The following is a 23449-nucleotide window of genomic DNA, read 5'->3' as shown; positions in this document are numbered from 1 at the left end:
ACCTGTAATCCCAGCACTTTGGGAGGCCAAGGCAGGTGGATCATGAGGTCAGGAGATCGAGACCATCCTGGCTAACATGGTGAAACCCCGTCTCTACTAAAAACACAAAATATTAGCTGGGCGTGATGACAGGTGCCCGTAGTCCCAGCTACTTGGGAGGCTGAGGCAGTAGAATGGCGTGAACACGGGCGGTGGAGCTTGCAGTGAGCCAAGATCGCGCCACGGCACTCCAGCCTGGGCGACAGAGCGAGACTCTGTCTCAAAAAAAAAAAAAAAAAGAAAGAAAAGAAAAAAGAAAAGGAGAGCAAAAGAGTTGGGCACTAGCAATTGAGGGGGTGTGGCAGTCACCAGTCTGGACTTCTTTGGGGCCTCAGAGGAGTGGCTGATGGTGGCTGGGGATGTAGCCCCACCAGTAATACCTGACACTCTTGCATTTAGACAGGACTAAAACACATAGAAATAGATGCAATCTCTGAGGAGGGTAATAAGGATACAGCAAATCATCCCAATCCTAGATTATACTTGGATAATTTGGATAATGTAAGTGTGGTATCCCAAGGGAATTCATTCTCAGTACTGCAAGTTTAACACAGGCTTTTCAGGGAACAGACAACTTCAATCTGTATCATTATTATAAGCTGAACTTTTATTTTACTAAATTATCTATGTCAAAAAAATTCTGTGCCTGGCGTGGAATTTCACTCCATCAAGTGTTACAATGATTTTTTCATTTTCATTACAAGCAGGAGAATGAATGTAGGACAAGTGTTAGGAAACATGGCAATAAATTAGAATATAATTTACAAAAGCAAAAAAATTAACAGTGTACCACATTATTACTGAGTATAAAATAATAAGCAACAACTAATCACAATAATACAAAGGTAATTTCGTTCTGTGTTACTGAGGATACTATGTGACATTCATTCAAATAAAAAAGTTCCTAATGAAATGGACTGTTTGGAAATCATATGAATCTCATGGGGTTAATCATTAGGGTACATTTACCTTTCCTTTTTTAGTAGGCCTTTATCCCAGTGGCAGATACTGCTCCTAGGTGTAGGGTACCAGTTTCCCTGGGGTTCCCTAAGTAGTCTACGTAGCTCACTACTTTTGAAGGTCTGCCATGGTGGCCCAGCCTCCACTGACAATCGTATTGTTATTATTTAGGAATAGGGCATCATGTAGCCATGGGGGTGGCTACAGAGTAGCAGCAGTATTGTGATGTGCTATGAAATAGAATTGTTTTAACCTACTCAGGTTTAAATTCAAGGCCTACCTGAAACTGTTTCATCCTGTTACATTCTGTGCGTGGCTCCCTCTAGAAAGGCACTCTGATTCTGCCCCTAAGGTGTGCCTGCATTTTGTTCTCACATCCCGGAAGTGACACTGGCTGCCCTCCTCTTCCAGCATCAGCCAAGGTGCTGTGGAGTGCCTGGGGGATGGCCCTCACAATGGTAGTTTCCAGGTGAGGTAAAAAATAGCTTTTATTCGGTAATAAGAAATCTTTTTGAAATAAAAACATGAGCTGATATTTATGTTGGAGAAAATCAGATCTGGATTGCAAACCTATGCCTAAAATGCCACAGAAACCACCCACCTTTTATTTCTTTGTTTTATTTCACTAGGGCACATTAGCACCAAGTTAACTGGTCTTTGAAAAGGCCCAAGGGAATTCAGTGCTCGGGTCATGCTGCCCGTGGGCTGCTTGCCTTTCACTGAATGGCTAAGACGGCACTTGGGCAGGTCTTCTAATGGCATCTTAGACCCGGGCCCTGGTGATTCCTCTTGTATCATCAATAGCTCTCCCTGGAAGGCTCAGGGTTGAGAACTGTGGTGTTGAGAGAGAAAGCAGGTAACAAGATACAGGTGGTCATGACTGAGAGTGCAGAAAACATTCCATGCTGATTGTCCACAGCAAATCTGGGAGTTTAGATTGGCTTTTGGTGTCTGAGGGTCTGTCTTTCTTTTGGAAAAAACCTAGTCATCTGCATTAGATCATGATATATGTGACACACTGATATGTAATTTAAGAGCACCATGATGGAATGAAGTCAAACATGCTCTTTAACTGAAAGTGTTAACCTTACAAAATAGTCATTTAGTTTTGACTTTTAGGTGTTGATGCATGCATGGTGTACACCTGTGTACAATGGGGAGGCATTTTGGACACAAAGCACATTCATCAAGAACCTGCTGCAAGCTACACGTGTTCAAGTAAAAAATATTAATATAAAACAAGTACCCTTTTTCATTCTAAGTCTTGCTGTCAAGTCTTTTGATGAGCAGGATGTGAAACTTGAAGATAGGGAAAATACGAGCTAGTCATTTTAATTTAGGTGGATGTGATTCTAGAATTTGACTTGCCCAAGAAACTGGGTTTCACATTTAATTGCCATTCAGAGAATCCATAAAAAATACAAAATACTTGGTTGAGTGACTATTAATATTATGCTTTATGATGTCTAGTCTTCATGAAATTTTCTTCTTTGGTTATTATCCCTTGCCTACTTTAAAACTCACAGAAATAGCACATTATGTGCAAGCACACTCATCTATCCACACACTTAAAAGCGCCCGCACACACACACACATTTGCTGTCATATAAATAAATGCCCTTCTACCATATCAAAGAAGGGACATCTGGAACCCATCGTAATTGTCAGCAAATTGCAAAAGGGTCTGCCTGGTTGTTACCGAGCCAGTCTATCTTTTGCATGGTATCATCTCAGTAAGCTCAACATGCGTGCAGCAATCCAAAGGGCAGAAGCCATGCTGTGGCTGGAGTGGATGTAAACACAAGTGAGTTGGGGGGACTCAAATAAGAACTAAGGCATCCTGTGTGGTGGCAGTAAAGGGCCTGGTCCTTTAGTCTCTACCATACCCCAGGTCTGGTTTCTGCATGAAATTGAAATGTTTTTCTCTTAAAGTTTTAATGGAAATCTCAGCTTTACTTGCACAATGGCAAGTTGGCCACAGTCTTTCAGCACTGAGTTTATAGACTTGCACAGCTGCAGTAACTGATGCACTGCTTTAAACTATGCCCCTCATTATTGTTCAGTTTAATATAGTTTTATATATGGCTCACAGCAGTGTTCAGAACCGGGGGATTATTCCTAAGGAAATTAAGTGGAATGAAGAAAAATAATACAAACTTTCATTACTTTTGATTTATAATTGCTCCTTAAATTATAGTCCAAAGCCCGTTTTATAATTTAAATCGTGGTGCTGTTGTAGTGAGATAAAGTACAGTAAATATTTTTAAGCTATGACTTAAGAATTCTGAACCTTCTTCACTTCCATAGTTGACCAAGTCGTAACAGCTACATTTTAAACAGTTTTAAATACAAATGGATTCAGTGTCATTGCTAAGTCCATAATAAAAATTATCTTAATGGTCCAAGGAGGTAAACAGGCTATTGGATTTACTCGAAAGAACACAAACGCTCCACAGTAAGCAAGTCTCCCTGTGTTGTTTGGATCTCTCCAATCTGGCATTCCCTCCTAATACTGTGTCCAGCACTTTGGATCAATAAATCCCACTTCACAGAAGTTAAAATAATATTGAAATCTTGTCAGCTAGGGCTGACCAGTGGTTACGTTTTCCACAGGGTAATGCATTTGCAAGGACATCAATCCTCTTCCTCTGGGTGTCTCTCTTTGATGGACGCATTTCCATGATGAAATGACAAGGCACTCTCTCTGGCTTTCTGTGGGTCAGTGTCCTTGGCAGGTCTTACAACACATCTGTCTGAAGTATGCTCGACTGCAGAATTTGAACTTCAGCACCAGTGGGCAATAAGCCACTTTATTCACATCTTTGCACTCTAACGAATGGGGGCAGAAAATGGAAAACAATTAGAGGCACATAAACAAGTACATAAACAAGCCGATGCGGCCTGCATGTTCAGCAAGGACCCCCTTTGGGTCAATCCACCTTGGCTTCGACCTCCATGTGGTTTTTGTTTTTGTTTTTAAGCATACCCTGCCTGGTACAGTCTACTAGAAACATTCTTTTGATATATTTTAACACAATTTAAAAAAAATGTTTGCAAGGCTTTCCTTCCAGATTTTTGTAAGTATGGTGTATGCCCACTGTGTCTTGAAAGAATTACCATTTGCTGGGATAAGTGATCACTTTAGACAGCTTGGAAACATGAGTCATTTTTCTTACAGCGCTTTTATTGCTTCTTTCTCAAGGGTTATTTTATTCAACAGTGCAAGGTTATCCAAAATCAAACATGAGTTGCACTGTTTGATACCAAAGTACACATGTCTCCAGAGAATCTCTGCATCTGTGAGGCGTGGGGATGGGCCTGGGTGAATGAAAAGGATTGCTGAGAGTGGCCTAGATTCAGCAACTACACTAGACAAAGAAGAAAGCTTTGAGGGGTTGGCCTCAAATGGCAGCAGTCTGTGGGTTATGGAAACATGTAGAAATGTCTTTTTTTAATTTGGAAGTGAGACATGGTCTTCTTTTTTCCTATGTGTATTTTCTCCTCAGTGCTAGAACTGCCACAGTTGCAGTCTGCAGTTCTTGCAGCCAGAAGGTGAATAAATGATTCTTTCTCCATCTCCCCTTGCGGCTGGTTGCAGAAGGTGGGATGAGGGTCCAGTGTAGAGAAAGGGACACGGGCCTTTGATTCTCAGAACTCCCCCTGGCCCCATACAACCCCACTGCTAGTAATAATACTCTTTTCCAGTATACTTGTCACTTTTATTTGGAGATTTAGGATACTCTGTAAACCTAGCAACGAAATTTTCACATGCCTGCTAGAACCAAAGTTCCACCCTCATTTTTCCAGGTAGTTATACTGAAGCATCTGGGTAAATTGTTGAAGGTAATTAGGAATCAGGCTGGGCAGTGGGTAAAGTTCATGTTACAGAACAGTTTTTGTTGTTTGCTTGTTTTTTCCTGGCTTCAAAAACCCACTGAAGTTCTAAGAGATCACATACATTGTAGTTTATCATATGGGCCATATGATAAACATGGAAAATTAAATGCAAAGAAATGGAAAAATTCCCAGTTCTCATTATTGACGATTAAGATAACAATCTTATTGACCTCACTTTTTAAATGCTCCTTTGGTGAAAGTCTTAAAATTTGAAACTGGAACTCCCAAATCCTCTGAAAACATAACCTCTGCCACCATCTAACTCCCTTACTCAACATTTGACTTACAAAGAGATTAATAGCTAGAAATCTGAATTAAAACTTTTCACGCTAGGATCCTCAGTAAATTTAAGTTTTAGCTGGAAGAAGGTAGAAGGGACAAATCACTTAACCTCTTTGTGCTTAAGTTTTCTCATCTGTAAAATAGAAATGATTAGAGAACCCACACTCACATGTAACATTTAACATGTAACATGTGTATCCTTATGAATGTCAACTAGAGCAGTGCCTGGAACACAGGAAGTATGGGATAAGTGTAGGATACTGAATTGCTATTATTATTACAATTATTAGTTATTAGTATCTTTATTGCCTGACAGAAAGGAAGCAAGGAGCTACACTCCAAATATCTCAATGAGGATGCAATATTTGAATTACTACTGAGAAAATACTGCCCTAAAGATACGAGTCAGTTTGAAGACAAAACAAACCAGAGTATTTCCTGGGGCACAACTTCATTAGATTTACTACTCCATTTTTGGAAGAGTAGCTGGACCAAGAAAACTCTGGGTTCAGCAAATTATAAGCAAATTCACCAATTTCCCTTTTAGATTTAAACTTTATAATCTGACTAAATTATAATACATAAGAAATGAAATAGAATATTCATAATTGCTTCTCCCTTCACCCGCCTATCCACTCACCAATTAAGGCTATTACAAATATAAATAGTTGGCTGGGCACAGTGGCTCATGTTTGTAATCCCAGCACTTTGGGAGGCTGAGGTGGGTGGATCACGTGAGGTCAGGAGTTCAAGACCAGCCTGGCCAACATGGTGAAACCCCATATCTACTAAAAATACAAAAATTAGCCAGGTGTGGTGGCATGCGCCTGTAGTCACAGCTACTCAGGAGTCTGAGGTACGAGAATCACTTGAATCCGGGAGGTTGCAGTGAGCTAAGATTGTGCCACTTCACTCCAGCCCGGGCCACAGAGCTAGACTCTGTCTCAAAAAACAAACAAACAAAAAACCCAAATATGAACAGTCAGGGATTCTGTTCCTTAGATGAGTGCTAGAAATAAGACTCTTCTCTACATGCAGAGGCCCAGAACACAGCCTTTTGTTCAGAGGCAGCATCTAGCCTGTGGGCAGGCTGGTGGCCGGCTATCAGGATGTTCCTTTCTGAACTTCCCAATACCCTTGTTAAGTTAGTTCCCAACTAACTTGATTGAAAGCAGGAAGTCAGTAGGTCCTGGGAACAGGATCGAGCTTAGGGATGTAGGGATTAGGAGTGTCCCCTGAGTTGCCTTCAGCGGCAACACAACCCAGTAGTTAGGGGCAGGAGATATGGATTCAGGTGGGCCTGGGGGTGAATTCTGGTTCTGCCTCTTCTAGGAGTTGATTGTCCTCTGCCAAGTTACTTCACCTCTCTAAATCTCACTTCATCTCCAAAATAAAGACTATGATAAGGTCTACTCATAGGACGTTGTGAGGTTTGCATGAGGTAATGCAGATAATACATGTGCCATGGCACCTAGCTCAGAGTAAGCACTGTTAATTAGTTCTCATTATTAACAGCAAAACACCTGCCTCTGAGAACAACCATCATGTATTATTTCTCTGGGATCCCTGTCAAAATAAATATAGTATCAGGAAGGGTTACACATTTACACATTTAAGCAAAATAAAAGAAAGCTATTAAACAGAAAGCAAGAAAATTATGATGAGGGCAGGAGTGGGGAAAGACCTGTGGGAGATCTGGAGACTTCCAGGAATCAGACATTAATATGGAGATACCTAGGCTGTATGGAAGATCCAGTTCCTACTTCTTGGTTTTGCCTTCTAGGAACTGGCCTGACTAGAAGAATCAGTTCATTACATCTTTAGATTTGATGAAAATCTATTCACGACTCATCTTTTATTCTCTGTCTTTTAACTCCACAAGAGCTTAATTTAGTAGTGACAGCATTAAAAATTATAATTTATCAAGCACATCATTTGTGTAAGGCACAACATAAACATATATATTATAAATATATATATTTTTCAATCCTTGTAAGTTCGGTCATGTGTTGTTCAATGATGGGGATATTCTCTGAGAAATGCATTGTTCGGTGATTTTGTCAATGTGCAAACATCACAGAGTGTACTTTCACAAACCTAGATGGTATAGCCTATTGTACACCTAGGCCACATGGTATAGCCTATTGCTTCCGGGCTACAAACCTGTACAGCATGTTACTGTACTGAATATTGTAGGCAGTTGGAACACAAGTATTTGTGTATACTGGTAAGTATTTGTGTATCTAAATATATCTGAACATAGAAAAGATCCAGTAAAAATATAATATTATAATCTTGTGGGACCACCTTTGTATATTATACAGTGACCGTATATAAAATGTCAGCTTTATATAGACAGTAAAACATAAGCTCAAAAAGATTATGAAACTCATGCTGGGTCACACGGCTAGTTGGTCTAAGAACAGGTTTATCTGACTCCAGAGCCACTCATATTTCAGCAATATTCTTAGCATCTAAATGCAAGAAGTTTCTACCTGTCTCTGATTCTGTATTCTTGGCTGACACCACTGATAAATCAACTTGGAGCATCTTGGTCAGGTTTTGTTTCTTTAAGAGTTTGCTGTACTCTTAAAGAAGGGGAAATATGTTTTTTAAAAGGAGATTTCCAGAATAACATCTGAATTATTTAGAATAGACTGAATTATCCATTCATACTTTTTGTCACTATATATTCCTCCTCAAATTTTGTAAAAGTACACAAGTGAAAAGGTGATTTTAGACACATCAAGAAGTTTTAAAGCCCCATTATTAGAGAAAGCTGAATGTAATCTTCAAAATATTAGAACCAGTTTTAAATTATATTGGGGCATTCAACCCATCTACCACTTTTAGCTTAGCCAGAGAGGACTGATTTGTTGTGCTTACTGAAATTATGCTGATGTCATTGACAGGCCTTAATTATAAAACTTATTTCATTAGTCTGCCTCATCCTTAAAGCCCAGTGAAATTATGAAAGCCTTTTCTCTTCTACCCTTGAGCAGTACAACTTACTTTTGTAAAACAAAAACAAAAACAAAAACAAAACAAACAAACAAAAAACAACAACAAAAAACACCAAAAAAACCCAACAACAACAACAAAAATATTCTGGAAAAGTTGTACATAAATTAAATCACATATCCCATTGAAATTAAAATAATAATAAATGTTCTGTTTTAATTTCTGAATGATTTACAGTTGGCATTGCTTTCTAGCTGACACTTAAAATGTTTAAAAATTAAAAATTCCTCTGTACCCAATTAGTGCACAGTGTGCAAATAAATAATACCAAGAGATCCATTAAAAAGAATTACTTAGTTTGAGTTTTTTGGTATTATAATCACTCTGTAGTTAATTTGTTTTGAAGGTTTGAGCTTTACTGTTGTATTTTCTTCATGCAAACACACTTACATCTATCTACTGCTTTCTAAGTAGTGGAATCTGAGCCAGTGGGTCAAGGATTTTCAAATGAAGGAGCCTTATTTTCTCTTCAACTATCATCATGTACCAGTTAAGTACTCTCCTAGGAGAAGAATGACAAGACACTCTTTCTACCCTTTTCTGTGAGGATACTGGAAAGGTAAGAGGTCCTCATCATGTGGTTTCTAGTTAACATTTTGTAAACCCAATTATTCTCCCCTCTTTTTACACCCCACACCACCCTTGAAAGAAAAGTTACACTTTACCCAGACTAGAGACTTCTGGTGAGAATGGCTTTACGGAGAATCCTCAAATTCTTCTCAGGGAGACTTGGGAATAAATCAAGGGCTGAAAGCCAGCCCCTAGGCCCTGCAATGTGAACTGGATCCATTATTAGAATCTGAAGTAATTTGCCAGGCATGCTGGAGTGGCTCTCATTGGTAATCTGGGTTTTGGTAGAGTTGAATGATAAAATTAGACACCCTGTTTCATAGGTAACACATGAACCTACTTATCATTGATGTGCCAATGGGTTTTCCCCCAGGTGCTTTACATTAATCTTTCAAAACTCTGACCTAAAAGACATGCTTTCAAAATACACTGAACAGAGGTTTATGAATTTAGAATGCAATTAGGTTCAAATTAATTGTTACTTTGAAGGCTTGATTTGGTCCAAGAAATACAAGACCAAGTCCTCAAAGCAGGGCTTTTGCATTTATTTCATTGAATGTTGCAAAGCTTGCCTACTTGTCTCACTGGAGTTGGGAGATATCCTTCATGACCAGGTTGGACCATCAGCATTGCTCTTTGGAGAATGCATGCCCTCTGTTCCTGTAAACTCCTTACATGGTTCAGAAGAACACAGTAAGTGAAGAATTATGACTTAGGCACCTAAAGGTCTATCTTTTGGATTTAAAAAGTACAAACAGCTGTACTTCTGACAAACTGCCCATGGAAATGCAGGACCTGGTGAGAAGTGAGATAGCAAAGGCTGCGCATGCGTGGCACAGAAGTTGGGTTGGGGAATGTTAACTCAGTATACTTCTCCTAATAAAGTGTACTTGAGCCCTTGACAGTTTAGATATTCAGGCTAGAAAAGGATGAAATGGCAACTTTTGCTTGGGAACCTAACATTATTCATTGTAATAGAACAGTCCACCAGCTTATTTTTATCCTTGAAGCAAGATGGTATCAGCTATTGAACTTTATACTGATTTCAATTTCCCACAGACTAGACCATTCCTTTCTCTCTTTGCTTTCTGTTTCTTTTTATTTAGTCTTATTCCCTAGATGCCACCCACATTCAACCTGGAGGTGGTATAATCTCAACCCAATCCAGGGTTCCCTCTAGACCAGACAGCCAGGAATGTGAACCCGCATGCTAAGTGACTTATGAACTCTTTGAAGTGGTAAGGAAAAAAACTGGCCGTCCTCACCTCTTTGAAACCAAAGTCTTCAAATGACCTTTATCGTTCCTTTACTGATTTTCATACATCAGGTGCCACATTAAAACCCAAATGCGGTAGCTAGTTTGACCAAAATTCTTGGTTCGAGATTTCTGGAGCTGCCTAAGCTTTCCCAGAGCTATTTACATGAGGGAGTCTGAGAGCCACCAAAGCCACCATTAGACATCCTGGGCTGGTAAACCATTGTACACTAACCACACCTTTCCTGGATTGGTTACCAGCCCCTGGCACACCATGAATCATTACCTGGCAGCAATAAATACTCTGTGACAGAGTGCCTTGTGCTATTGAGAAGCTGAAAAGACTCACTATATAAACTACAAGGGAACTTAAAACTGCATGAAAGATGAATAAAATGGCATTTTGCATAGAATTTCAGGTGAGCTTGAGTAGGTTAGTCCCAACTGACATATGTACTTTTTAAAAAATTACTCTGAGTAGCATTTCAAATTTACTGATACCCAGGGTGTCTATAATTCACTTTTAGCAGCAACATGGTGTTACCCTCATCAGTGGCAGTCTGTCAAGATCATGCCTTTAATCCTTTAACCCTTTGCCAAAGGCTTTCAGAAACAAAAAAACTAAAGCAGATGTTGAACACAGCAAATTGTATCTCCCTTCTTCTTCCTCCCATTTCCCTCTTGCTATTTTAATTTTTTGAAACCCTGCTTCTGATTCCCTTACTATCATTTGTTGCTTGACCTCCCTCCATTTCTTCAATCTCTCTCCATTTATTTTATTTTTAAATCTTATTCAAATTCCATTTCTTATTAAAGCTTCAGGGGACTAATGTGTTTAATTTCCCTACAGATGCCTGAATTCCTTCATGATTAATGATGGTACACAGTTACCTAAATCTGAAATGTAGGAGTCATCCTGAATACCTCCATATCTCTCATCTCCTTGTCTAACTGTTCATCAGGCTCTTTTTATTCTCCTTTCATTTTATTATTTTTCCCCCAGTTCATCACTCTCCTTTTAATCCCTACAATATCTGCCTTAGTTCATGCCTCCATCCTCTCTTGCCTGGACTCTTAGAACAAATCTTTCTCATTCTACTCCCACACAAGGCTGCCCTCCCTCTGCTCCTTTACCCTTCTGTCATCCTGAGCATGTCAAGCCCCAGTTTTTTTTTTTTCACTTGTTCCCTAAAACCCAAAGATAGAGTCCTAGCTTCCTTCCACTACATGTGGAGTTTCCAAAACCAAGTCCCTGCTTCTCTCTCTGTAGCCTCATGTGCACTGCCCGCTCATCTGCCAACCCACCGCAGCGATAGTGAACTGCCTCCATGCCCTTGTGACTGTACACACTTGTCCTCTGTCAGGAATGCCCCGCATCTCAATGTCTTCTGGGTAAACTGTTTCCTATCTTCCATGTTCAGCTCAGCTTTCCTTCTCTGTGATGCTTCTGCTGATTACCTGCTCCTCTGTGCACTCATGGTCACTTCTTCCCACCCCTGGAACAGTACTGCTCATATTGTCAAAATTAATTGTATGTTGCCAACCCTACTAAACCTTTGAGAACAGGGAACCTGTTGTATTGCATTCATAGTCTTGGTGCCTAGTACATGGTAAGTATGTTTGCTAAGTAAATAAATAAATGATTGGATGAATGTAGGATGTTATTGAAAAAATCATAATGGATGGATGGATATATGCACATATATGAAAAAGCATGTTCAGTAAATGATAACACTATGGTTTGCTGCAAAAGTAATTGTAGTTTTTGCCATTAAAAGTAATATAATCTAGATGGTGGATGTTCATTGTAAAATTCTTTCCACTTTGCTGTATGTTTGAAAATTCTAATTTTTTTCATAATGAAATACTGACAGGAGGGAGACCATTACCTAAACCTTGATAGTCAAAACAATTCTCAACATTCTATCTGTGGCCCATTTCATTCATAGAGATTCAACTGAAAAACTCTATTTTAGATCCCAATACATCTCCCCAGATCCTGCCCTGTCTTGGGGTAGAGCTGAAGTGATTTTTCAGTAGCCTCGTACTATGAGTCATGGCAATTTGACTGTACTGGAGGAAAGGGGATCCTCTTCCGCCTCTTCCACTCTCCTGCATTAACCAGAAACTGCTCCTTCTCCAACTTTCTTCTTAACTTGTCCTTGCTAAAAGGCATTTCTTTTCTCCATTATTATTTGAGACAGAGTTTTGTTCTTGTTGCCCAGGCTGGAGTGCAATGGCGTGATCTCGGCTCACCACAACCTCCACCTCCCAGGTTCAAGCGATTCTCCTGCCTCAGCCTCCCAAGTAGCTGGGATTACAGGCATTACATACAGGCCCAGATAATTTTGTATTTTTAGTAGAGACAGGGTTTCTCCATGTTGGTCAGGCTGGTCTCGAACTCCTGATCTCAGGTGATCTGCCTGCCTCAGCCTCCCAAACTACTGGGATTACAGGAGTGAGCCACTACGCCCAGCCTCTTTTCTTCCATGATTTGCCTCCTACAAACCATAACAGACCCCTTTTGCATTATTTTCACACTAGAACCTCTTCTCTCTCTCTAATTTTTTTTTGAGACAGAGTCTCTACTCTGTCATCCAGGCTGGAGTGCAATGGTGTGATCATGGCTCACTGCAACCTTGACCTCCCAAACTCAAGTGATCTTCCTACCTAAGCCTCCCAAGTAGCTGGACTACAGATGCGTGCCACCATACCCAGCTAGTTTTTAAACTTTTTTGTAGAGAAGGGGTCTCCCTATGTTGTCCAGGCTGGTATCAAACTCCTGGGCTCAAGCAATCCTCTCCCCTTGGCCTCCCAAAATGTTGAGATTGCAGGCGTGAGCCACTGTGCCCGGCCTCCTTGTCTCTTTTGAAATCTATGTTATCTGTCCATTCCATATCTCTATGGATGAAAACTTATAATTCGGTTCATAATGTTTTACTCACTTTTCCCAAGGTACACACTGGGTTTTTCCAACTATGTGTTATATAGATGGCTTACTGATTCCTTAGTCTATGAAGCCAGACTTGATGGAAAATGTGAAGTCATTGGTCCTTCATTTGAGCACTTGTGTAAACTGCTCCACATAACACATTCCACCTTCTTTTCTCAAATTTTTTTGAATTAAAAAAATTTTCATTTAAGTATTTGCTCTGAAAGACTATGAACTTATAAATATATTTGAATTTTCCCTAATAAATAGCAGAGGCTGGCCATAGAAAGCATTCAATAATTAGCTGCTGATTAAATGAACAAATAGTTTCAGATATTTAAATGCATTCCATATATGCTATTGGGAAATTAAAGAGAACACAAAACACGTTATGACAGACATATCATTTGTACTTTAAATCTAATTTTGTAAAGAGAGTTATCTTCTTTCTTTTAAATGAGCTGACATCTTTAGATAATAATGATTCTAACATGAATCATACTTAGCAGGATTAATAATTTCCTAAAAATTTCCTCCTTTACTGAGAAGTCTAAATATATTGTTTTTACTGCTTACTTTAGAATAATATTAATAAAAAGCAATTAGCCAGATAGATGAAATAACCATGAGGTGTTTCTCCAAATAACCCAAGAAACCTCAAATTAACACCTATTCATTTTAAGACAATTCCCTTAAGGCAGAAATTAGCACAGGTACAAATGATATTCTGCCTATTCTGAAAATAGTTTTGAAACTTATTATATATAAACTGCAAAGTTTATCTATAATGATTATGCATGATGGAGAAGATTTTAGAGAAATTATTAAAATTGTCTAAAATGAAGCTATGAGCATAACTCCAACAGATACATTGTTTTAGGCATGTCAAAAGGCAGTTCTTTCAGCAATGACTTAGGCTTAATCTATTGAATTAGGCTGACAGTCATGCCAGAAATGTTTTGCTTCAAAATCAGAAACTCTTGCTTTTATGTCAAAAAACCCTACTTTAAAGACTAAATTAAGAATAGCCTGCAAATATAGTTGAAATTGACAGGTACTTGGACCCTACCAAATGTGGGTTCAGATCCTGACTCTACTACTTCCTAGTCTTTAAATTGGGCAAATCACTATCTTCCCATGTGCCTCACTTTCCTCATTAGTAATACCAACTCTTAGAAGCTTGTTGTCAGGATTATATAAGATTATATACACACACACACGCATGCACACACACACACACAGACTTGCAGAGAGAGATCTATTTGTGTATATGAGATATATAAGACAGACTATATAAAGGGCCTAACATAATACCCAACATAGACTAATTTAATATGACAGTTATATCCTCTCTCCTACCTTAACCTTGTATCTTCCAATTCTGAAAGAAAAAGAGAACCCCGAATTCATGTGATCTTTTGCTAACTTACAATGGATAAAAGAAATTATTGCTGGAGTCTTACAGAAGAGAGATTTTGTTCTGTTTTGGTTTGGGGAGGTTTTTCTGAGACAGAGTCTCAGTCTGTTGCCCTGGCTGGAGTGCAGTGGCATGATCAGGGCTCACTGCAGCCTCAACTTCCTGGGCTCAGGTGATCCTCCTGCCTCAGCCTCCCAAGGAACTACGACTACAGGTACCCACCACCATGCCTAGCTAACTTTTTAATTTTTTTGTAGAGACAGGTTCTCACTATGTTTCCCAGCATGGTCTTGAACTCCTGGGCTCAAGTGATCCTCCCACCTCAACCCTCCCAAAGTGCTGAGATTACAGATGTGAGCCACTGCAGCCGGCTAAGAGATTTTTTTTTTGAAGATAATTTAAAAGATAACTTTTTTCCAAGAAAAACACTTCATTTGTTATAGATTTTGAGCCCTTCTCAAGAGAGGGAAAGGTAGATTTCCAGAATCCAAAGGGACAAAAAAGAAGTAGCAGTAAAGCCAGAGATTTTGCAAAATTAAAAGTTGTGATTTTGAATTGATGTAGCATAGGGTTATACATTTTGAAAGAGTAATTATGTGTATAATAAGTGCACTGTGTTGAGGCTTAAGTATACAAAACAGACCATCTGCAAAGATGCAAGGTGTCTGGATCTTGCCATACAAGATCACTTTCTTAAAACAAAATTCCCAAGAAAACACTTTTAAATTGTGAATATAATTTTTAAGAATCCTTTGAATTAGACAGAGTTGATCAAAATAAAGCGATCTCTCTTGAAGATGTTTATAAACATACAGTTTTCACTTGAAAAATATTAACAAATTATTTGACTATATATTCATGATAGGTTTTTTTCAGGGCCTTATAATTTAAATTTGTGGCTTTAGATGTTGTTCATGTGCATATATTTGATCCTGCCTGTATTTTCATGTGAGAAGGCAGTCTAAACTTCTGGACTATGCCATGTTTGTCTTCACATTCTTAATAATTTCTGTCACAGTGACTCGCACATAGTAGTATTCGAGAAATTCCTAATGAATGCCTAAATGAATAAAGAAATTACTTTCATTTAAACAACAGATTTTTAAAAGTCAGAATTGTGGTGGGGGGGTGGGGCATCTGCTGTTAATAAAGGGATTTCCCAATGTATAAAAAACAGAAAGAGAAATTCCAGAGCACAAAGACCTTTGTTCTCCTTTATAAACAGCTACATAATTATTTTTCTACTTTTCTACGATAAGAAAATTAGCATTTAAAATGCAAGTAGTTTCAAACATATGCTTTCATTATATGTACAACAATAATGAATTTAAATCTTCAGCATGATAGAGATCCACTGTCATATCCAAAAAGAAACAGAAGTTTGCACTTCAAGAGTAGTTCATTAGGAAACATCTCTAAAGTCTTAATATAAATCAAACATAGAATATGAGGCTGGATGTGATCTTAGAGATTATCTACTCCAATTTCTTATTTCATAGATAAACTCAGCTCCAGAGAGGTTCAGTGACTTAACAAGGTCATAAAGTTAGTTAAAAAGTCAGGAAAAAACTTTGGTTTCCTGATTGCTGTCTGCATAAGCAGCTTTCACAAATGCTCTACTCAAACTACACTACAGTAGTGGGTTTATTGTGCTCTTCAAACCCTGGGAACAGTACAGTAAAGGTGGGTCATTAGCAACCACAGGCCCCTCCTCCATGGAAAAACTCACCTTCAGTATTAGAAATGGGGGTACTGTCACATTTGCTTTCACACTGCTGCATTGATGGAGGCCGAACAGTTTCTGGACAGTCACTAGATGCCTGTCCAGTGTAGGAGAGACACTGCACAGTTCTCATCTGCTGTCCAAGGCCACACTGAGCAGAACACTAAATCCAAAGACACAAAGAAACAAAATATTAATCTCAACAATTTTCAGGAGGTAAAAAATATACTATGTCATTTCAAATACAACACAATATGAACTTTTTTTTTTGAGACACAGGGTCTTGCTATATTGGCCAGGCTGGTCTCAAACTCCTGGCCTCCTGGCTGAAGCAATCCTCCTGCCTCAGCCTCCCAAAGTGCTGGGAGTACAGGCTTGAGCTACCACACCCAGCCACAATACTAACTTTTAAAGCCCACATGTGGTTCATTTTTGAGAGGTGTATGATTAGGTCATTCTACTATCAAACTGGTTTGGAAAGTCAAACATCATGTTATTACCCTAGCAAATAGACTCAATATACTTCCCAGAAGATAATACATAGAGATTTCTTGCTATCACTGCAACAATTCCCAGCAAGGCTGGTGACCTCTAGCAGGAGTGTCATGAGAAAATCCTTATAATGAAGTAGAATAATGAGAGATTGTAGGGCTAGGAAATCACTATTGCTCCCTATTTATTATAGGTGTGCAGGTAAATAACCTGGTGGCTTATTGGAGTGTCCTGTATGTGATCAAACTATTAGTTCAATGTAATAGCAGTGACAGCTGTGGAGCCTGGTGATGGGGGTCATTAAAAAAAAAAAACAAAAACAAAAAAACAAAAAAAACAGCTTAAATAAGTCCCTCAGGTTTTCTAAGGGATTGCAAGCCACACAAACCTGAGAAGCAGTCTTGTGTTCTCAAATGAGCGTGTCTCCCTCTCCTTTTGCATCTACTCTGGGATTCAGTCTCTTCAGGACTGAAGTTACTGTCCGAGGGGCTTAGTTTCATTTGGGACTGATCAGCTGCTGAGGCTGAAGAATGAAGCTGGGTTAGTCTATGGGCCTGCCATCGAGAATACCAGAAAGCCTATGAAATGTGGGATCAAAGGCATGAGGAAGTAACTGGTGCCAACACAGGGGATGGTGATGTTTACAGGGTCAAAAAATTGAAGCCCTGTTGGATTTGTTTGCAAAAACTCTGAAAGTACCCACAGGACTTGTAAGGATATTCATGAAGAGCCTTAAAAAAATGTTTTCGGACAGGTGTGGATGCTCACACCTGTAATCCCAGCACTTTGGGAGGCTGAGGCGGGCGGATCACGAGGTCAGGATATCGAGACCATCCTGGCTAACACAGTGAAAACCCGTCTCTACTAAAAATACAAAAAATTAGCCGGGCGAGGTGGCGGGCGCCTGCAGTCCCAGCTTCTTGGGAGGCTGAGGCAGGAGAATGGCGTGAACCTGGGAGGTGGAGCTTGCAGTGAGCTGAGATCGTGCCACTGCACTCCAGCCTGGGCGACAGAGTGAGACTCCATCTCAAAAAAAAAAAAAACAGTTTTCATACAGAATGAGAAATAAATGTACTCTAATATATTAAAGCATCTTTGAAAATGTATTTTCACTGGTTATTTTGAATTTTAGGAAACTGAATTGAAATTGTAAATGGGAAGAAAAGGACTTGACAACATTTAAAAGAATAATCTCAAATTGACAGTGGTAAATTTGGCAAAATTACTAAAACACAAAAACTTCCAACTGACTTTTATACAGTAGATTGCAACAAAGAATATATAGAGAAGGAAATGCCTGCCTGATTTAAAATAAAAATCATGTAGCAGGTCTGCTCTGATTCTTTAATAGCATCATATCAATGATGTGTTGTGAAGCTGTCACACTTCTATAGTGAAACATAATTTGACACTTAACTGCATACAGTGCTTAACACTGTCATGTGTATTCTACTTGAGCATTTTGTAAATTAAACTAAATACTGCTATAGAGATGCCAAGCATTACTAATTTTATGATTATATTTCTTTTGTCTCCTCAAAGTGCTGAGCATAGAGCAAGTATACTTAATTACCTTCATGGGTACTGAAAATCTTTGCCCTCTCCCAAATGAAACGAAAGAGGTGTCTAGATGTTACTGTACTCTGGCAATATTGAATTTTGGCCAGAGTTTTGGCAGCTACTTATATGAAATGCCATTTTTAATAAGTAAAGGCAGACCCAGAGCACAAACAAAATCATATTGGCATAAATCACAATATGTCATTATGATTTATTTGAGTCTCAAATATTAGAAAATGACTTGCTACAAGGTCAGTTATGAAACTACAGGGTAAGGGCATTGATTGGTTAGATATGTACTTTCTGGGGCATTTTTAAAAATGTAACCTAATAGATTTCCTCTTTGACATTTAGAAGAACAATACTTAATTTTCCTTCTATCTAAATATACCAACTTGGTCTTTTTTATTAAGAATTTTTTTATTTGGCAAAAAAAATTATGTCTGTTTATCATGTATGACATGATATTTTGAAGTATATAACCACTGTGGAGTGACTAAATCTAGCTAATTAACATATTACTTCACAAAATTTTAATATTGTGCTGAGAACCGACTTGTTTTTATAGAATTTAAGGTGGCGTACAGAAAGATAACACAATTTAAAAGCAGATAAGACAGAAAAAAATAAGAATTGGAACTTAAGGTGGAAATGAGTCTAATATAAAAATACATACCAAAATTCCTATATACTTTTTTCCCAATTCATAGCATCCATCAGATAAAAACAAATCAATTAATGAATAAGTATTAATAATATTTCAAGGATTGTCAATCACAGTATCAAACTAATTAAAAACTCCACAACTTTTTTGTGAGTTTAAGAGTAATTATCTCTATTTTGCAAGTGGGAAAATGAAGACACTGGTGTTAACTGATTTATTCCTTTAACAGCTGAGAGAGCCGGGACTAGAATCCAAAGTTTCGGTAGCTTGTTCAAATCTCTACTGGTTATTCTATTTCTCTTTTAATTTTAATCTACAATGGATCTGAAGAATAGAATCTGAAGTTGAAGTGTGTGGGTGTGGGAGAATCACTGGCACACTGTATGTGTCCACATGTGGCGGCTGTGGTTTGTGCAGTTTCACACTCATGCCTCATACCTAGACTTCTACGTGTTAATTCTTACTCATCTCTCAAGCCCTTACAATGATCACACAAGGAACCTCAGGTTTGTGTCTCAAGGTGCTATTTCAGCAGGAGTCCACAGTACAAACGCCTTACCTGGCCCCAGTCTCCTGTGACCCAGCGAGGAGGAGGGCAGCGGCCCAAACTGCAGCGGATGCGGACAGGAGGTTTGCTTTCCTCTGGACATTGTGCAGCTGGGAATGTCTTAGACAGGTCACTGCTCTTGCACAGAACAATCCGATGCTTGAATCCTGGACCACATTTTGGAGTACACTGGAAATAAAATAGTATTGAATCACGACAGTTTAAAGACAGAGGAAAATTTGAGGAAAGTCTTTCTTCAAGTAAATGTGTGTTTTAGTATAGAATATACACATATACTAAGTTCTAGGCAGTCTCTCAGATACAAAGTTCCTTAAAGGTTTTTAAGCAGAGGTACTTTTATCTTTGTCTTAAGGGTTTGAAGAGCTAAATCCAACATTTGCTTTTCTTGGCTAACTCATTTTCTTGCTCTGTTGGGGATAGGTTGATTCCTCTATTCCTCTCTATCCTTGGCCTCATCAGCTGTGATAAGATTCTGCTAATTTTTGGAATGTGGAATCCTTGGTTTCCTACTTGGTGGGTGTGGTCTTCTAAAAGGAATGTGTATGTTATTAGTAGACCACAAGAACTTGTCTCTGTAAAGCAAGTTCAGGGTTGATTTCGATGAACTATTCTTATGCCGAGTCGCTAAGAATACTTGGTCACAGGTGAAGGTTTCTTGCACAGAAAATCTCTTAACTTTTCCCCATACATCAGTTACAAATCTAAGTAAGTTGTTCTTTAGAATTGGTTCTGTTTGTTCTTCATACTGAGGGAAGGATGTTTTTCCCTATGTCACAAATCTTATGTACCTCATCTCCAGGTGTTTCTAGAAGTCACCTATTTAACATAGTAGCTGACTTGACTCTTCCAGCTTTCTCCCCTGTATATCTGGACCCTTCCTTAAAAATCTGTACTTCAGGCCAGGCATGGTGGCTCAAGCCTGTAATCCCAGCACTTTGGGAGGCTGAGGTGGGCAGATCACGAGGTCAAGAGATCAAGACCATCCTGGCCAACATGGTGAAACCCTGTCTCTACTAAAAATACAAAAATTAGCTGGGTGTGGTGGTGCGTGTCTGTAGCCCCAGCTACTTGGGGGGCTGAGGCAGGAGAAGCACTTGAACCAGGAGGTGGAGGTTGCAGTGAGCCAAGATTGCGTCACTGCACTCTAGCCTGCAAACAGAGCAAGACTCTGTCTCAAAAAAAAAAAAAAAAAAAAAAATCTATACTTCCCCTCAATCAAGGGAGGACCTTCCCCACAACATTTGGAAGCACTGTATATATACCTTTCATGCAAAAAACATTTCCAGATCTCCTACAGGAACTACACTAGACTGGGGAGATACAAAAATGAATGAAACAGGCGCTTGGTTGGAGACGTGAGTCTTGCCAAAGGTCCCACCCGAATAAAGTCCTTCCTTCTTTAACTCCGTGTCTGAGGGGTTTTGTCTGCAGCTTGTTCTGCTACATGTCTTGGTTCCCTGACCAGGAAGTGAGGTGATTAACAGATGGTCAGACGGTTGAGGCAGCCCCTTAAGCAGCTTAGGCCTGCCATGTGGAGCATCCCTATGGGGGACTCTGGCCAGCTTGAGTGATGCGGATCCTGAGCATGCTCCTGGGTAGGCAATTGCCCGAGTGGAACGCCTCACCAGAGCAGTGTGTGGCAGGCCCCCATGGAGGATCAACGCAGTGGCTGAACACCAGGAAGGAACTGGCACTTGGAGTCTGGACATCTGAAACTTGGTAAGACTAGTCTTTGGAACTTGGCCACTCCATTTGAGGGGAAGCGTGGCCTGATCACCCACAGTGTGCCTGTACTGGCACTTTGGTTTTTGTTTTTGAGTTGACTTTGATTGCTTGATACTTTGGTTTTGACCTGGCTTGGATTTCTGGATACTCTGATTTTGGTTTTGATTCTGGTTTTGTGTGAACTATAAAAGTATGTGTGTGCCCTTTTTATCTGTTCTTTGTTTCATGGTGTGCGTGTGGTGTTAGCGTGGTGTTTTGTCTCGAAGAAGCATGGGTCACGCACAAAGTAAGCCCACCCCACTAGGAACTATGTTGAAAAATTTCAAGAAAGGATTTAAGGGAGATTATGGTGTTACTATGACACCAGGAAAACTTAGAACTTTGTGTGAAATACACTGGCCAGCATTAGAGGTGGGTTGGCCATCAGAAGGAAGCCTGGACAGGTCCCTTGTTTCAAGGTATGGCACAAGGTAACCTGTAAGCCAGGGCACCCAGACCAGTTCCCGTACATAAACCCTTGGTTACAGCTGGTTTTAGATCCCACCCCCTGCCCCCCAACCAGTGGTTGAGAGAACAGCAGCATAAGCGGCTGGCAGAGGCAAGGAAAGACCAGCAGAGAGACAGAGAGGAAAGAGAGAGAAAAAGGGGCAAAGAGAGAGAGAGGAAAAGACAGAGAGGAAGAGATGGAGAGACAAACAGGGATTCAAGAAGAGAGAGAGAGAGAGAGACAGGCAGAGAGAGAGGAAGAGACAAAGGCAAATGCAAAGTCAAAGAGAGAAAGACAGAAAGTCAAAGAGAGAAAGAGAGAAATATACAAGTAGTTAAGAAAAAAAAACCCAGTGTACCCTATTCCTTTAAAAGCCAAGGTAAATTTAAAACCTACAATTGATAATTAAAGGTATTCTCTGTAACCCTGTAACACTCTAATACCACTTTGTTTTCAGTGTAAACAAGGGCTTATCCCGAAAGCACTGAGGCCTTCCTATAAAAAATCCTTAACCCAGTAACCTGTGGATAGCCCAGATGCATTCAATCTCTGGCAGCAACTACTTTGCTAACAGAAGAAAGTAAAAAAAAAAAAAACTTTTAGAGGAAACCTCATTGTGAGCACACCTCACCAGTTCAGAAGTATCCTAAGGAAAAAAAAAAAGGATGATTTAATATTAACCACTGAAAATTCCCTTAACTCAGCAGGTTTCCTAAGAGGGGATCTAAATCTTAATTACCATACAAAGGTCCGACCAGACCTAGGAGGAACTCCCTTCAGGACAGGAGGATGGATGGTTCCTCCCAGGTAATTGAAGGAGAAAAAAAAAGCCATCTATCCCAATTCTAAGTTAATTTGGATTAAACAAGGTCTTATTAATAGCAAAGGATAATCAAAATCCCAAACTTATAAGGTTTTCAACAAAAGTAAAGTTTGCCAAAAGTTAACAGTGTAACATGTATTATAGTAGCTTCTAATCTTGTGGCCTTAGACAATCTAGTCCACAGACATAAAAGAAGTTCACTTTGGAAAAGAATGGTTATCATCTTTGAAAAAAAAAGGGGGGCAGAATTTATGTAAAAAGAGTGTTATATGGTAAATTCTTGTCCTGAAATAAATTAACTGGTTGTTTAAAGAAAGAAATGTTTGTAATAAGTCAGAAAGTTGAGGCATATCAAACAATTGTCTGCGAAAGTCGTGAAAGAAAAAAAGTTATTAAAAAATAGAATTTATGCAAGAAATGTCATATAATTTAAAAGTAACTAGGCCTCCTGAATGTAAAACTATTGAAAAAAGACAGTTTATGTGCAAGGTGTATAAGGAAAGTAAAATATACCTTTGGCAAAAGGATTATAAGGAGGCATAAGAATGTAAATTTTTACCTACATTAAAAGGTTAAAAATATATATTGTTTTGAAGGTTTAATCAATTTTTAAAACATTAATTGTAAATAAAAATCTGTGTGTAAACATACTGGCTAAAGTTAAACGGGTATCAACCAGTTTTTCTGTGAATTGGACATTAAAGTAAAAACATGAGTTTTTCTTAAAGCACTAACCTGCTCTTTAATAAAAGTTATAAAAGGTTAAAAAGAGTCTATAAAAATCTTACCTTATGGCCCAACATTAAAAATTGAATAAATGTCTACAAAGTTTTATTAAAACTAAGTTTAACATTAATAGCACACTAATATAAAGGTAAAATTTAGATTATCTGGTATAAAAATCATACAGGAAGCATTGTCAAATATAAAATGGTGTTTGGCTTCTTTTGTGTAAAAACTAATAAAAATAGATGCTAAAGGAAATTTCTCAGTAGAAAGGCACCAAGGACTATAAAGTCCACTGCTGATGTCCC

General features: G+C 38.9%; 1 protein-coding gene across 1 annotated transcript in view; it reads right to left on the bottom strand.

Annotated features, from left to right (window-relative positions):
- Positions 1-625: 625 nt before the first annotated feature.
- The window catches only part of ADAMTS6 (ADAM metallopeptidase with thrombospondin type 1 motif 6), a 321212-nt gene continuing 298388 nt past the window's right edge, over positions 626-23449 (bottom strand). Inside the window, exons 22-24 of the mRNA XM_050793724.1 lie at positions 19372-19548; positions 16103-16259; positions 626-3828 (exon numbers count right to left, since the gene is read on the bottom strand). Of these exons, the coding sequence (XP_050649681.1) occupies positions 3719-3828; positions 16103-16259; positions 19372-19548 (444 nt within the window). The 3' untranslated portion in view covers positions 626-3718. The remainder of the gene's footprint in view (positions 3829-16102; positions 16260-19371; positions 19549-23449) is intronic.

The sequence above is a fragment of the Macaca thibetana genome, chromosome 6 (genome assembly GCF_024542745.1).
Source record: "Macaca thibetana thibetana isolate TM-01 chromosome 6, ASM2454274v1, whole genome shotgun sequence".
Taxonomy (NCBI): Eukaryota; Metazoa; Chordata; class Mammalia; order Primates; family Cercopithecidae; genus Macaca; species Macaca thibetana.
The sequence above is the reverse complement of the archived record's forward strand: the minus strand, read 5'-3'. Positions and strand labels throughout refer to the sequence as shown.